This window comes from Galeopterus variegatus, unplaced genomic scaffold, assembly GCF_000696425.1.
Source record: "Galeopterus variegatus unplaced genomic scaffold, G_variegatus-3.0.2 Scaffold297, whole genome shotgun sequence".
NCBI lineage: Eukaryota > Metazoa > Chordata > Mammalia > Dermoptera > Cynocephalidae > Galeopterus > Galeopterus variegatus.
The window spans coordinates 628,479-645,029 of record NW_007726408.1 but is presented as its reverse complement, the minus strand read 5'-3'; the positions used below and the strand labels follow the sequence as shown (position 1 = coordinate 645,029).

The following is a 16,551-nucleotide window of genomic DNA, read 5'->3' as shown; positions in this document are numbered from 1 at the left end:
GTAATTTTGTCCGGTACAAAGCAGATCTGAAAGATGTTCTTTAACATATTCAGTTCACAGAATCTAACCAGGACTTGGAATAAATTATCATCACTTAAAAAATTAAAATATTCTAAAAAGGAAAAGTTCCCATTAGTGATTATTTAGGATAGTCAGTCTCTTGGGTCCAAAGTCGTTAGTGAGCCCCAACCTATAATATTTTTGGCCTTAACCTACAATAGTGCCTGGAACACAACCAATATTTATTGAATTGAAATAAAGAAAAACCACTGTTTTGCAACCATTCACTTTCCTAAATCCTCTACTCCAATCCGAATGGGTTACATATTCATCACCGTGGTCAAAAGATTTCTATTTAAGTGGGAGTGCTGAGATAAGAGGCACAGGCATTTAACTTTTATTAGGCAGAATCATATTACTTTCCAAAATGGACAACAATTTACACCCCCACCAGTAGTATACAATGTTAAGATAGATATTAAGCCAACTCCCCTTTTAAATCTGTTTTAGTTGCTCAATTTTCCATATGGATCGTTCCATGGGGAAAGCATACTACATACATTTACAACACATACTTTATTTATCCTAAAGTACTACATGAGCTTTTTGTGTTTGTCTTAAGTGGGGGAAAGGGTATAGATGGTTTTAATGACAACGAAATCTGTAAGGGCACTGGAGTCATAGTTCATAAAATCACTCAGACTATAAATTCATACTGTCAAATTCCCAGAAAGCCTAATATGTTACTCTGAAAGAAGGCACACAATAAATAACTGTTTTTCATACCCACTGACTCCCAAAGGTCTCTTAAAATTTCGTTCTGCCTATTTTGTGATAAGACTACAACTATGCTGTGCTGCTTCTCTCACTTTATTACAATTTCATATTGAAATATTAGGTAGATGGTAATAACTTAGAAGAATCAGAAGGATTAACAGACTGATGATCATAAATTGCTGTTATACTTGGGCAATAAATATTTTTATTTAAATGTTAAAAGTCAAAGTCATAAAACTTTTTCATTATTGTAAATCACCAAAAACTTACAGCCATTCCTTTCCTGTATCATAAGTTCATAAAACTTTTCCCAATACTCTTTAAATGATTTTCTGTCTTTAGTTGACCTGACAGTCTTATTCTGAACACCACATCTAAACCAAACAATAGAACTAGAGAGTATTCTATGTTGCTCAAACAACAGTAATTTTAAAAATAATTTATCAGAGGTAACTGTGTTAAAAACATATGAATAAAATATCCATCAAGAAAAACAAAAGTAGAGCATGCAGAATTCTGGCAATAGCTCTACCATCTTTCTAGCAGTTGAGGTAGATGGCCAAATAAGATCACTACATCCATAAGTAGTCTATGCTAAGATTAACTTCTATTAAGACACCTTTAAGTCTTCTTAGAACAGGATAAAGACTCTAAATTCAGCAGGCCAATAAATAAATAAACTTATTTGTTAAGACAAATGAGGTGTTACAAATGACTATCTTCCAGGCAAGCAGATATCACAATTTGGGATCAGAAAGGTATAATAATATATATCTTCCTCATAGTCGTAGTGAGGAGCCACCATGAGTTCATGCTCAATAAGAAGCCCAAGTGGATACCAAATAGAGTTGAGAATATAAACGTAATGTTTTCATTTCAAATAATTCTGACTTAAATCATTTCCCCATTGATTTGAGACTTGAGTCCATCTAGTGAGGCTAAAGGAAGATAAGTTTTTTTGATTTTTTTTTTTTTAATCTTGGTCTTATTCTATGCATATATGTTCTAAAGGGGTTGCTAGCCTTTTTGAATGCTAAAATCAAGTAAAAAACTTAGAAACTCTGGTGCCAATTGATCTGTTCAACCATTCAATCATTCATTTACGGATTCTTCAGCCCACCTATTTGTCTGTCCATCTATCCATCCACCTACCTATTTATCACAAGGTGTAAACCGTTAAGACTTAATGAGCTCTTAAGCATGCAGCAGGCCATTAAAACATTTTGCTTTCTTCCACCATCACTTTCCAATTCCTGATCCTCTGGAACAACCACAGTACTGGGTAAAAACTTTCTTTTTTGTTTAAATGTATGAGTGGAACTCAGTGAAGATTAACTGTCAGAATACAAGGGTACTTCAAAAAATTCATGGAAAGATTCATAGTATCTTTTAATTCTATTTTTCCACGAACTTTTTGAAGTACCCTCATTTTCATAGGACATGTTCATTTTGCAAATCGATTTTGCAAAGTTTAATTACTGAGTGTTTATTTCACCTGGAATATAGGGGTCACCAAGTCATATATGATCTAAAAGAGTTCTACTGTAGTCCTGCTTACATTCAGTATTAATCTCTAATTTTAATGTCCAGAGAAACATCGCCAAACTTGTGTCTAACAAACTCACTTTTTCCTTACACTCTCAAGTCTTTGCACGTGCTGTTTGTACCTCTTCCTGGTGGTCCCTCCCTACCACCTTTCCCATTTTTTTCTCTTCCGATGCAAGTTTGGATGCCTTACAAGCTCCTACTCATCTCTGAAATTTAGAAAAGTGACAAAACAAAAAAGTTACCAAAGTTAGGTTAAGGAGGGCGAACATAATGAAATCTCACCTGTATCTCGTGCATGTAGCATTCTGACCTGATGGAGCTACTGGTTTAAAAGTGATGCGTGGGGAAACCTGGGCTGACAGCAGAAATCCCAAGGCAAGAATAATGAGTGCTACCGTGGTACCTTAAGAAAAAAAAAAGTTTTACATCAGAAAATAGTTGACGACATTCTTCCAAAGCAGACTGGGTTTGGTAAAACATACCTCTGAAAAAAACCTTGATCTATCTTCATTGGATTAAAAATAAAATGCTCTTAATATATAAACAAATGATCAGAAAAACTCACTAGTATATTCATTGTGAGACATGATGACAGCGAAATTCAAGTACAAGCAAATACATTTGATAGCCAAACAGTAAATTGCTAATGATTTTCTAAAAAAACACCTAGGATTGCTGACAATTTCAAAATCAATTAATGTAACCAACATTATTGAGTACTTAAACATGTCAGAAGGTATTAAAGAAAGACAACAGATTTATATCAAGTGTCCCTTTCAATGCCAAGAAAATTGTTCTAATTGCATTTGATCAAGACCTAAATCAGTAAACTAAAAAGTAACAAACTGTTTATTTCTAAAGCAGTCGAAAGAGCATTTTTTATTAAAAAGGAGTAGCATTTTTTGAAGACTTCAAGGTGCCAGAAATGATATAACACATGTGGTATAAAATTATTCATAGCATTTTCATATGTTTTTAAATATTTCCATCTGTAGTTGCATCATACTCTTTGATTCTGAATACTATTTGTGCTTTCTTTTTGCCTTGAACAATCTTGATAGAGATTTGTCTATTTTATTAATATGAAGGTACTTCAAAAAATCATGAGAAAATAGAATTAAAAGATAATAATTAAATAATTAAAAGTTCTATGAACTTTTCTAAGTATGCTTGTATGTATTAAGTCATTTGTTTTGTTGATAATCCTGATTCTTTTTGCTTTGTGTTCTTTTTCATTAATTCTGCTATTATTGGTTACCTTTTTTAATGGAATAGTTCCCTCTTTTTCCTATCCTTTCTTATTTTTTTAATAAATATTAAGGCACTTCAAAAAGTTTATAGAAGAATGTAATTAAAAGATAATGCTAATGGCTATAAAACTATGCTATCAACCCTAAGTGAATCATCGTGCAGCATATGCATGTATTGAAACAATACACTGTGCTCCACAAGTATGTACAAGTAAATGTTAAAATAAAAATGTATATAAAAAAAGTTTTAAAAAAGATAATACAAGTCTTTCCACGAACTTTTTTTCCCTCCAAGTTATTTTTTAATGGATAAAAATAAGATACATTTTCTATCCTAATTTTAAAAATGATAAATTATACTGTTGCTCATCTTCCAAATTCTATAGTAAGAAATGAATCGGTCTGGAATGATACTCTTCATCTGTGAAAAAGCAGTAGATGCACTCAGGGTCTTCCTCAAAAAGTTGAACTTTCTGCAAAAATGCTCCCAAAGCTAGCTGAGGAGAGGAATCCAAGAGTCACATTTTAAAAAATTTTTAATTTAGTTTTTTTCATTGTACATGTTTATGGGATACAGTGTGTTGTTTCAGTACATCCATATATTGTATAATGATTTAATCAGAATAGTCATCATATCTATCACCTAAACATTTATCATTTCTTTGTGGTTATAATACCCGAGATCCTCTTTTCTGGCTATCTTGAAATATAATAATACAATATTATCAGCTACTGTCACCCTAGAGCACCAGAACTTATTCTTCCTATCTAACTCTACTTTGTAACTTTGTACCAGTCTACCAACCTTTCCCTGTCCCCACCTCCCCCTCCCTTTCCCTGCCTCTGGTACTTTTTGAAGACCCCTCATATGCTTAAAAGTATATAAAAAAAAGAAGTGACGTAACACTTGTATTTGTCTTTCCTGTTGGTATTTGGAAGTGGAATATCTGTCTTTGATTTTAAGGTAGAGGAATGGTGATTATGCATATCAGTTAAATGCCCAATTTTTGTGTTCCTGATAGATATCCTAAAACAAGAAAGTTTACAAATTACTGACTATTGTTCCAGCCACAGACCTGGTGAGGATAAAAGAAAAGGGTCATGGGAAGAAAAGAGAAAGAAAATACAACTGCATTAATTTGTACAATTTATTTGAATGAGACAATATGTTTAAAATATAGAATAAGGTCAGTTATATAGTAGTAAAGTTTTTATTACTTAAACTGGGAAGTAATTAAAGATATGACTACAAATATTATTAAAGGAATGGATAAAAGAAGAACTCTGGGAAGCACTAAGTAAGTACTCGGGGATTATTTAATAGGTAAGATGTCTGTGTTTAAGATATACATGTGTCAAGTCGAGCACTGTGGGACAGAGGTGCTGTTGGAATCAGAAGTCTGATGGTCTGCTGTTTCTTGACTCTGTGATCTTGGGCAAGGCACATAACCTTTCCGTAATTCAATTTTGTCTTCTGTAAAATGGGCTAGTAAAAAAACTCACCTTACAGAATTATGGGAAATTTAAAATGTTGTAATTTATTTGAAAGATTTTTGTAATGCTATAAAATGTTAGTTACCAAATTATAGTTATCATGAAGCAGCAGCAGCAACAGCAGACTTTCAAAATAGTTAAAAAAAAAAAAAAAAAGTTGAAGAAAGGGAAGAAGCCTTGAAGGGAAGATCAAATCTATTTTTGCCAAACTGGGCCATTAAAGCCATAAAGCTAAAATCATGGTTTGTCTTACCACTGTTGGCTTAAAATTTAAACCAGAGCCAGGAATAGTTTGAGCCATTACTTTTCACAACAGGCTATCAAGCCCTGAACTGAAGAACAGAAAACAGACATAGTAGGTCTGTTAAGAAAATCTCCCTCTCTCCTCAAACCAAACCAAACCAAACCAAACATGAGTTTTACTGTTGATCTGTTTAACAAAGAACCTGAGTCACTAAGTATTTTCCAAAATTACTTCCTTAGTTTACTGTCATGGAACAGGTAAGATTTTTTTTTTCATCAGAAACTTTTAAGATCTTAAGGAAAGATGATACCCTTTTTCTAATAATACTTATTAAATAACCTGTCCTCATGATAAACCATAAATGCTAAGATGGTGTGCTGAGCACATACCCAAATAGGTCCAATTCTACTGCCTGGAATATACAGATCCCAATAAGCACTGGATGAATGTGGATGGACCATAGTACAATAATTTTTTGCAATGTTGGTTATTTTTGAAGAAAACAAACAAACAAAAAAATGTTAAGACTATCCAATTGAAATCCTGGGGTTAGTATAATATAAATATCCTAGATGAGAGTTCTGCAATATATTTCTTGCATCTATCTCCAAAAAATCCAACTAACCAGCAAAATATGGAGAATGGACCATCATGGATACACAAAACTCCTAAACGAGTGAAAGTTAACCCTTCTTAAGTCAACATTTATTTTTACTTTAGCCTATTTTGGATAGAAATGTTTTTAAAGCCAGTACTATACCTTTACCTTTTTTATAACACACAGCAATGTTTCTCAATCCTGGCTTCCTATTGGAAACAAATGCCTGGGATGTACCCCAACCTCTGAAGCAGAATCTCCAGAAGATGGGAGTAAGATATATGAGTTTTAAAGAGCTCCACAGGTGATCGTGATGCCCTGATAGGGTTAAAAACCCTTATGATATAATAAGTCCCTCAAGGGATGAGACTGGTGTCCTAAATGACTTTATGAAATAAATTTTAAAATCATCACCTAATCCTGTCATCTATTCATATACCCTTAAAGCATAAAACTACTTGAATTTACCCTTTCCCTTCCATTTAACAATTTACAGATGCTTTGTAAGTCACTTATTAGAATTCAAAATTATCATAGTTATTGTCAAATGATTCATTACTGCAACCTAGATTTGAGTCTAATACAGGAAGGCTTCTGAATAAAAGGATTTTCTCCAGTGTAATGTGGCACATTCTTGGCACATTCTATTTCAAAGGACGAGTCCCTGTTAACCAAGTACATTGTAAGATTTTGGAATTTTGATATAATTTTTCTAGTACATATATTCCCCACAGAAAGTGAAGTGTGTTAGGTAAATAACATTCTCAAAAATATGTGATGTAGTTAGTTACATTAACTACCAAATACAGGACTTGGATTATTAGTAAATACTCAAAAAAACAAAATAGTTTCCTTTGCCATGACTCTCCTAGAGCCATAGTTCTCACACTTTGTGTACATGAGTATCTCTCGGGGAAACTGTATAAAATGAACATACTCCAGACCCCATCTTATCTTCAGAAATTCTAATTTTAGTGAATCTGGGGTAGGGCTTAAGGATACATATTGTAAAATAAGTACCTTTGGTAATTCTGATGGAGATAGCCTGTGAGTGATGTTTTCAAAAATACTCCACTACCAAAACACATGGGGGGAGAAAAACAGTGCTTCTGGCTTTCTGATTTATTACCAACAAAGCTACCTTGATATACAAGTTCCACTACTAAAAGAATCAAGAGGTTATCATTAAATTTGTAATATTTACAAAAAAGACCAGTTTTTTAAAGCTTTGAAAATATTAAAAGTCAGAACAAAACAAAATGTCTCACATTTAAAATTCATGGACTACATATTTTGCATTTCTATGTATAAAGAGTTTCTTTGTCCAGGCTTAAGTAGTTTATTTGTAGTGATTTCTGAAGAATGAACACCTATTCAAAAATTATTTTGACATAAGATTTTTCATTATTTTAAATCCGAAATAATAAAATAAATCATAAGAACACAAAATGAGGAAAAATACTGAATCAAAGGTTTAAAAATTCTAGGCTGTAGCCAATTTAATTTATGAAATTTAAAACAGAACAGTGTTCTAACAGTACTATTAGCATATCAAATATACACCTACATAAAAATGAATAAAACAAAAACATATTGAAATTAAAAAATGACTAACAAAGAAGCAATTACTATTGGAGTGCAAAAGAAATTTATTGTGAGGGTGACACTAGAGTAATATTAATAAACTAGCAAGGCTGTTTAGCAGTACATTTTCTGAAGGTGTAAACTTCCATTGGTCATTATCTCCTAGTGGGACCTATTCAATAAATTAAGAACAAGAACTGTAAAAATAGCATTATTTACATCTATACATACAGGCAAAATAGAACACCTATGAAAAAAAAAAAAAAAAAAAACAGGCCTTCCACCTCCTAAACCACTGTAATATTCACTATATCACTTTGTGCTATGTGGCAAGGAAATCAGATGGAAGGTGTCTCTCAAGCTAGCGGAATCACTGTATAGTATTTGTAGTGAACAGAGTTGAGGTGTGGGTGGTTTTGGCTGAAAAGAAAACAAGGCAGGAAAGAAAAGTGCCTATAGGTTGCTTACAAGAAGCAGCCCCTTAGCTCTCTTGGTTCTTCCCAAGTAATTTTCTTAATACTCAATTCAAATACTATTAATACTCAAATATTAATTCCCCTTAATAGTCAGGGATGGGCTCTGGTTATCCGTGGGGCAGAAGACCCACACTAAGAAACGAAACATGACATCAGCTAGAAGCATTCAGGAAAGTTCTTGGATTATGATGATGGAGGCTACTTTCTCAGTGTACAGTCACTCTTTGTCAATAATAGTGCTGTGATAGCTAAAATGTTCTGAGTCCTTTACTATCTGTGTCAGTCAGTATTTTCAATGCTATAGATGCACAAATGTGTTAAATCCTCATTACAACCCTATAAATAGAGACAATAATCCCAAGTTACAGATGAAGAAACAGAAGTTTGCCCAAAGTCACACAATTCAAACCCAAGCAGTCTGGCTCTATATCAATAATGACTCAAAAATTCTGCAGAACTGATAATAAAGTGTTTTATTGTAATACAACAAATGAAGGCACACAGGCTGCTAGAAAAAAATGTACAAGCAGCAGTTTTCCCCAGATCTCAAAAGCCAAATCCCAAATTTAAAAAATTAAATTACTTAAACTCTTTTAAAAATAGACCTCTTGAGGTAGCAATATTCTGGGGCTCTTTCGAAAAGGAAGGGTGTCCATTTAAAAATGTGAAAGTAGCTATTATCTCTTCCTTCAGTTGACCTGAAACTCAGGAGTCAGCAAACCCTATTTCCAGCCCACTGTAGGGATTTATTTTTAGCATATCACTGCCAGATGTAATTTATCCTTTTGTTGAGATTTACCATCCTAATGAGACAGCCCAATTCATTGCTGGATAGCTTACTGTTAGGAATATTTTTCTTATATTAAGTAAAAATCTATGTCTTCATAACATCTATGATCTGCTAGAATAAGGCATCTACTAGGCTTTCCTTTAGTCTTTTCTCCAGGCTAAACATCTCCGGTTTCTTCAACAGGTTTATACAGGTATGGTTTTGAAATCCTCACTTGTTCTCAGCTTTCTTCATTCACCCTCTTACTTCCCTATGTACCTTGGCTGTTACAATCACCTTGCCACTGAATCAGACAATCTCTCCACCATCTCTCTGCTGACACTGCAGTTCAACTCACATTATTGGACTCAAGGGCTCTTGCTGCTAAGGCAAGAACAGGAGGCGGAAGCATTCCACTCTTCCTTCTGGAGTGAGGGGTGGAGGAGGGTATGTACTCCCAATAACTGAGTTTGGAACTCAGAATGTATTTTCTCATTAAACTCTGGGACAAGTGCCTGGAACAGTCCTATTATATGACTGTTTTAGGTATAATTTGGTTAAAATAGAACTCCCTAAATGCTGCCCTGGAAACTACATTTTAGTGGAAAAATGTATTCTTATTCCAAATAAACTTATAAAGGAGCTATTAAAGAACAGCTAATTGATAAGTAGGAATGTGATTGTATATTTTTAAAAAAGAATTAGAAAATTATATGATGCAACCATGTGAAAACAACATCAACAATGGGTTCCATTCTGTCAAATGAAGTAGCCCTTGTATTACAGAGAAATAATAAATAAAATGGTCAGAATTTAAAAACAAAAGGTACTTTAGAGTAAGAAAGGTTTTGCCTTATTTAGCTATCGTAGAAAACACACAACCAACCAGAATTTACCCTACAACAAAGCCCTATTTCAAACACAAAAACAGTGTGTCCCTGCTTTTTGAGGAAATTACATGGTTCTAATACTCTACTGTTGAAAGAGCTTTGAAAAAAAAATGCTCCAAACTTATTTCCATATTATTCCACATTTAAGAATATTACATATGTTAAAAAGTGAGTTTCTGAATATCAAGTTTTTCAAACAAGGACAGAACAAAAAACAATTATTCTTTCCACTTTTGTACCTTTGAGCAGAACTCAAAATAACAGAGAACGTTACCCTCAATAGATCCAAAGTGTTCTTACAATTTGTTTCTAGTCACATATCCTTTTTAAAAAGCTCTTTGTTTTATTGTCTAGAAGAAGTCTAGTTTTATATTTTTTGGCTAAGAAATCAATCTCAGAAGTGGTGTCAGTACTGTATTTTGGAAGGTTGACTCATCATCATTAGAAAAAAGCTAATAACTGAATTCTCCATCTGAGCACCTACCTGCTAGACTACCAAAGGTAAGCTTTCTGCGGCCCACTTTCTCAACAAGCCAGACTCCCACGAGTGTGAAAATGAAGTTTGTGAAGGCTGTGACTGAAGCCAGCCATATTGCAAGTCTATCATCTTCAACACCTGACATCTGCAGGATGGTGGCACTGTAGTACCTGCAAGGAAGAGAATAAAACAATTGCTGTTGAGAGTTATTCAAAGAAACAGAATTATTCAGATAGAAAAAGACCCAGCCATTTCAAAAGAAAACAAACATGAATAGCTGCAGTAATAACATCAGATTAATATGGGAACTCATGAAAGCTGTTTAAAGGATCACAATATATAAACTGCATTCAGATCAATTTATTTTGAGCTTTGTATAATCAAGGAAAGAGGACAGAGGGCTTCCAAAGTGAAATGTACCCCACGACGAAGGACAGTGGCAACTGCTGGTAGTTTCATTAAAACTATCAGGGATAAGATCTAAGTCTATGAAATCAATTAGAAATCATCATACACTGTGAATTAATGTCCTTAAAAGAATAAAGTGACTCACTGCATATAATAAAGAAATGTGATATAATGGTAGAAATCTGGTATAAGAATCTCTTCAAAGAAGACGCAAGGAATAAGAATGTGTCAGAACGAATCTGACATTGTGCGAGGAGATGAGAAGCTGATGTGAGGTACATGCCAACGGCTTTGTGGTTCCTGGAGAAGTGTACACTGGTGAGGTAAGTCTCTAGCACAATCAGTATGATTAGGATCTGTAGACTCATTTTGTGCTAAATGAATTAATTCACTGGAGATTGGCTCTTGAAAAACCATAATGCCAGTTTACGGATGTACAATGGAGGATATGTCTGGCACATTTAAAGATGACAAATTTCTTGCAGACGTTTCTTTTCTGATGAAAAGATTAATAGCTATATCAGCTGATGACTTTAAAGTCGACCTGAAAACAAAGAAAGCAAAATATTCCCAGTGAATCACTGATGAAACGTGATAGAACTAAAATCCTAAAGACACATTCTGAATAGCTTTGCCTCGCTTTTCCAGTCACTCTAAAAAACAAATTAACTTTACCCAAATCCAACAGTGCGTATCCAAGCAATATGTTAAATCAAGTTGGACGTTTCCATAGTTGATTTCCATAGGAAAAATCTACAGTTTCCAGGCATTTAGCAACACCTTCATAATATTTCAAAAAGAAAATCTGTTTTAAATATCTTTAAGTCTCATTGGTTCATCAATGGTTTCTGTCTTTTTTTTTCTTTCTTTTTAAATTTTTTTAATATATCATTACATTTGGGTAATGTTCCATTGTTTAAAAATTCTGTATACTATTTTTAAAATTAATGAAGTTTCTTATGCAAAAACTAACACCAACATGAACTCATTCATCTCTACAAAAGTGTTTTCCTTTTTAAAATTACTAAACCAAACTTATAAATTGCTATGTAGCATGAAGGGTGTGTTTTACTGATCACACTAAAAATTATGCCAACCATTTGAAGACTTTGAATTCTAACAGCTGTTGTAAAAAGAAATTCCCAGTGGATTTAATCCCATCATCATGAAAATTGTGAATGTTTTGCAGTCAGGGTATAAAATGATGATAAAAACTATGAAAACAATTCCTTCCATCTGAATAGTGTTTTACAGTTTCCAAGTTCCTACCAAACATGTTTGCATAAAGATCTGTGTAGCAAGGTCAAACCTATATGTAACCACTAAGAAACTAACATGCATATCAAATCTTAAAAGGCAGAAAATGGAAATGCTGAGAGAAAATTCAAGAATTTAAAACCAAAAGAATTTGATACTTGCCATGCTACTAAATCCCAGTTTTCTCAATGCCTTAAGAATAAAAACATAAATTGCAGAAAATAATTTTTCCAAATAGAGTCATAAGAAAATGAAACAAAACAAAGAGGCTATTTTGATGTTTTCATTTTCCATACAATAAAATCATGCCATGTAATGTAACATATTCACAGGATCTGGGGATTAGGACATGTACATCTTTGGGGAAACTATTACACTGCCTAGCACTGTAAAGGTGCGAATAAGCAGTAAAATAAACAAAAAGCCAAGGATGAGAAGTTGAGGAATGAAAGACAAGAACGTTCACTTAAAAGATAATCAGTTCCATAAAAAAAATCAGGCAATAACTATTTTCTTTTATAGTGCAGGGGATGACATATCTAGATCAAAATAATTCACAAACATTGTTTATAAGAGTCAGGTTATGGAGTTGTGGACAGATACATTTAACTTATATTTTAAAATGTGAGACTTCCAATATATTTCACAAATAATGATATCAGCCAACAATTTAAGTGATGGGCCACCCCTGTTTTTACAATCTTCTAAACCTTTATGTAGGTAGTTTGAAGTTTCAAGGGGCTGGGTATTCATTCAAAAGTTACACAAAGCATATGAAAGCTTTCTTCATAAAAGAACAAGAACAACTGAAAAAGGCTTTCTTTTCTTTTTAGACTCAAAGCAGGAATGCCTTCTCTTTTCAGTCATTTCATAATCTCTCTCAAACAAACTACCGTCTTCTTCAAAGATTCCCTGGGCAACCTTTGGTCATCTCACACATACCATCTCTTCCCCATAGTGAAGTTGAAAGGTTCATAACTCTGCAGACATTTAAGAACAGCAAAGACTGGAACTGTAGATGCATTGCTATCTTAGAGATTATGTGACACCCAGCTTCCAGTCCCAAATTTTAAATCTGACTAAAACAAAATAGCTCTAGAAAACATGCAGGCTTTGGTAATGACAATATATCCTAATGATGACTTTTAAATAGCAAGAAAATAATAAACACGAGTACTTCATATGCTTAGCAAAATACATGTATTGAGTTCCTATTTGAACAATGCATTTCCTAAGAATTTCTGAAAAAGCTATCTTTTTTAGCTTCTTGAGGCAATTGCCTATCTTTTTCACTATTGTCAGTATTACAGAGTTAACAACAAGAAGTAGGTACTCAACAGTTGTTGAATTTATTGAATTTATCTACCACAAACTTTCAGAAAGAAATAACTTACAATCAAAAACACCTGGCAGACTTGCTAGAACAAAAATTAAAGACTGATAAGAGGGAGAAATAGAGGTAGACGATGAAGTTAATTACATGAAAGCCTTCGCTGCATTATCACTACAAGTTAGCTCTAAAATTCCTGGCAGCCACAGCAAATTAGTAAATGATAGTTTTAACTGTTTTGACAAAATAAAACATATCAGCTCATAATAAAGATAAACTTTTTCTGATTTGAAACTATAATTGCATGAAAATGAAACATACTCTTCCTGATGAGAGCCAGTCTAGCAGAACTGCTAAAATTTAGTCAAAACTGTTTTGATTTATGTGGCATAAAGGTGATATGTCCCAGCAGTATTACAGACAGCTTCCAAACATAGTCATCTAGGAACCTTGCCTTACTCAATGGTCTTATGAGTCATATCCATATTGGGATATAGACCAAGTTATATGAGAAGACTTGAATTTATGGAGTAGCACGTTGACTATAAGCCCTGAAAGATATCCATTATCTAAGTTATATTCTTTGGCTCTTTTAGCTCTTAGCATTATAAATATCTTTTATTTTTGGTACCATATGCCAAAGTACATTGACCACAGAATTTAATTAATTTTTTATTGAAACTTATTGTTTGTACATATTTATAGGGTACAGAGTTATACTGCAATTCATGTGTACGATGTATGATGAACTAATGAGGGTAATTAGCATACTCATCATTGCATAACTTAATCATTACTTTGTGATGTGCAAATTTATCTCCTCTCTTCTAGTCATTTGGTAATATGCAGTAAGTCATTGACAAGTATAGATTCTGAGATCAACTGTACACTAATAAAACTTATTTTTTCTACCTGTAATTTTGTGTCTATTAATGAGCCTTTCAGTATCCTCCCCCTTTCCCACCTCTAGTAACCACAGTTCTCTCTCCTTTTAAAAGTTCAACTTATTATTAATTTGTTTTATTGTTTGTTTTAGCTCCCACATATGAATGAGGACATGCATTATTTCTCTTTCTGTGCTTGGCTTATTTCACTTAACATAATTTTCTCCAGGTTCATCCACACCACTGCAAATGGCAAAGGGTACTCCATTGTGTACATATAAAACATTTTCCTTATACAGTCAACTGCTGACAAACATTTAGGTTGGTTCCAACTCTTGGCTATTTTGATTTGAGTTGCAATAAATATGGAGGTGCAGGTGTCCCTTTGAATAATGATTTCCATCCCTTTGGGTTTGTACCCAGTAGTGGGATTTCTGGGTCATATGATAGTTCTATCTGTACTTGTTTGAAAAACCTCTATATTGGTTTCCATAATGGCTGTACTGATATACAATCCCACCAACAAAATACAAGGGTTCCCCTTTCTCTGTATTCTTGCCAGCATTTGTTATTTGTTGTCTTTTTTATAACAGCCAGTCTAACTGGGGTGAGATGATATCTCAATGTGATTCTGATTAGCATTTCCTTTATGATTAGTGATGCTGAGAATTTTTTTCATATACCTGTTGGGCATCTGTATGTCTTCTTTTGAAAAATGTCTATTCAGCTTCATAGCCCATTTTTTAATTGAATTATTTGGTTTTTTACTGTTAAATTGTTTGGGTTTCCTGTATATCCAGGATATTAGTCCCTTGTCACATGTGTAGTTTGCAAGTATTTTCTCCCATTCTGTAGGTTGTCTCTTTGTTCTGCTTATTGTTACCTTTGCTGTGCAGAAGCTTTTAAGTCTGATAAAATCCTATTTTATCCTTATTTTCTCTTTTGGTGTCTGTCCTTTTAAAGTCTTATTCAGAAAATCTTTACCTAGTCCTACATGTTGGAGCATTTCCCCTGTGTTTTCTTCTAGCAGTTTTATAGTTTCAGGTCTTACATTTAAGTTTTTAATCCATTCTGACTTGGTTTTGTATATGGTGAGAGATAGGGGTCTAGTTTCACTCTTCTACACATGAATATCCAGTTTTCCCAAAACCATTTATCGAAGAGGCTGTCCTTTCCTGAATTTATGTTTTTGGCACCTTTCTCAAAGATCAGTTAGCTGTAAGTATGTGGGTTTATTTCTGGGTTCTCTATTCTGTTCCAATGGTCTGGTGTCTATTTTTAGACAGTACCATGCTATTTTAGTTATTATTGCTTTGTAGTATATTTTGAAGTCAGATAGTGTAATGCCTCCTGCCTTATTCTTTTTGTTCAGGATTGCTTTGGCTATTTGAGGTCTCTTGTTGTTCCATATTAATATTAGGATTGTTTCAACTATTTCTGTAAAGAATGTCATTGGTATTTTGATGAGGATTGCATTGAATCTGTAGACTGCTTTGGGTAGTAATGGATATTTTCACAATGTTAATTCTGACATTCCATTAGCATGGACTCTCTTTCCATTTTTTTTGTGTCTTCTTTAATTCATTTCATCAGTGTTTTGTAGTTTTCATTGTATTGACCTTTCACCTCCTTGGTTAAATTTATTCCTAGGTATTTTATTTCTTTGGTTGCTATTCTAAGTGGGCTTGCTTTCTTGACTTCTTTTTCTGCTAGTTTGTTGTTGATGTATAGAAATGTTACTGTTTTTGTATATTGTTTTGTGTCCTGCTACTTTACTGAAATTGTTGAGCAATCCTAAGAATTTTTTAGTGGAGTATTTAGGTTTTTCTATATATAAGATCATATCTTCTGCAAATAGGGACAATGTGACATTCTCTTTTCCAATTTGGATGCCCTTTATTCCTTTCTCTCACCTAATTGCTCTGTGCTGATGAGATGGTATATTCTGCAGATGCTGGATGAAATGTTCTATAAATGTCTGTCAAGTCCATTTGGTCTAGAGTAAAGTTTATTTTTTATTTTTTATTTTAATTTTTATTAAATCAAAATTGATTATACACATTTTTGGGGTTCAACATTGAGATATGTTGACCAAATCAATATTACTAGCATATATATTGTTACCAATCATCATTATTCTTTATACCCCTTCTCCAATCTCTCCCCATCCCCCTCTCCCTCCCCCCTTCCGCCTCTAATTACCCTAGATTTCTTCTCTCCTTCTGAAAGAATAAGGGTTACTCTGTTGGTTTGTTGCCTAGATGATCTGTCCAATGCTGAGAGGTATGGTCAGGTTCCCCAATATTATCATAGAGCAGATGCTTCTTCTGTCACTCTGAAATGAGCTTTGTGGAGAGAGACATCCTCTTCTTTTATCTCTGCTGGTGACTCTCCTTGTGTCAATGCACTACAGTGGCTGGCGGACCACTTGCATGGTGGTTGTGACATCTAGCAGCTTACGTGGCTGCCATGGTTACGGTGGTGGCTGCGGGGGGCCACCCACATGGAGGTGATGTTTTTGGCATGCTCCTGGGCACTGGCAGTGTGGCTGGTTGTGGGGAGTG

At 33.8% G+C, this 16,551-nt stretch overlaps 1 protein-coding gene across 1 annotated transcript in view; it reads right to left on the bottom strand.

Moving 5' to 3' along the window:
• SLC2A13 (solute carrier family 2 (facilitated glucose transporter), member 13) overlaps positions 1 to 16,551 on the bottom strand; it is a gene marked incomplete at its 5' end in the record, with an annotated part of 319,608 nt that overhangs the window by 91,406 nt on the left and 211,651 nt on the right. Inside the window, 2 exons of the mRNA XM_008567144.1 lie at positions 2,608 to 2,728; positions 10,115 to 10,278. Of these exons, the coding sequence (XP_008565366.1) occupies positions 2,608 to 2,728; positions 10,115 to 10,278 (285 nt within the window). The remainder of the gene's footprint in view (positions 1 to 2,607; positions 2,729 to 10,114; positions 10,279 to 16,551) is intronic.